General features: G+C 48.1%; 1 protein-coding gene across 1 annotated transcript in view; it reads right to left on the bottom strand.

Annotated features, from left to right (window-relative positions):
• LOC119592277 (NACHT and WD repeat domain-containing protein 2-like) overlaps nt 1-260 on the bottom strand; it is a 51,166-nt gene that overhangs the window by 9,729 nt on the left and 41,177 nt on the right. Inside the window, exon 26 of the mRNA XM_037941108.1 lies at nt 46-210. Coding sequence (XP_037797036.1) covers nt 46-210 — 165 coding nt within the window. The remainder of the gene's footprint in view (nt 1-45; nt 211-260) is intronic.

Genomic DNA, 260 nt, shown 5'->3' with positions numbered 1-260 from the left:
TATTTCTTTAAGTAAGGACATAAAATTAAGAAAAAAATCCCTAACCTGCTGTTATGTGTTATCTTCGCGTGAGTGACGATAGCGCCGAGGGGAGAATCTGCTAGCTTGCTCACCAGTTTGCCCAGCTTGAGATTCCAGATTCCCACGCAATTCCTGGTCACTGTGACGGCCAGGGGTAGAGTGACGGCCAAGCTGGAATGCAGGAGGGACTTGGCTGGTTTCGTTTCTTGTGTTTTAAGCACAGAGGAGTTCGTGGATGG

The sequence above is a fragment of the Penaeus monodon genome, chromosome 30 (assembly GCF_015228065.2).
Source record: "Penaeus monodon isolate SGIC_2016 chromosome 30, NSTDA_Pmon_1, whole genome shotgun sequence".
Lineage (NCBI taxonomy): Eukaryota > Metazoa > Arthropoda > Malacostraca > Decapoda > Penaeidae > Penaeus > Penaeus monodon.
This window is presented reverse-complemented; position numbering and strand designations above follow the sequence as displayed.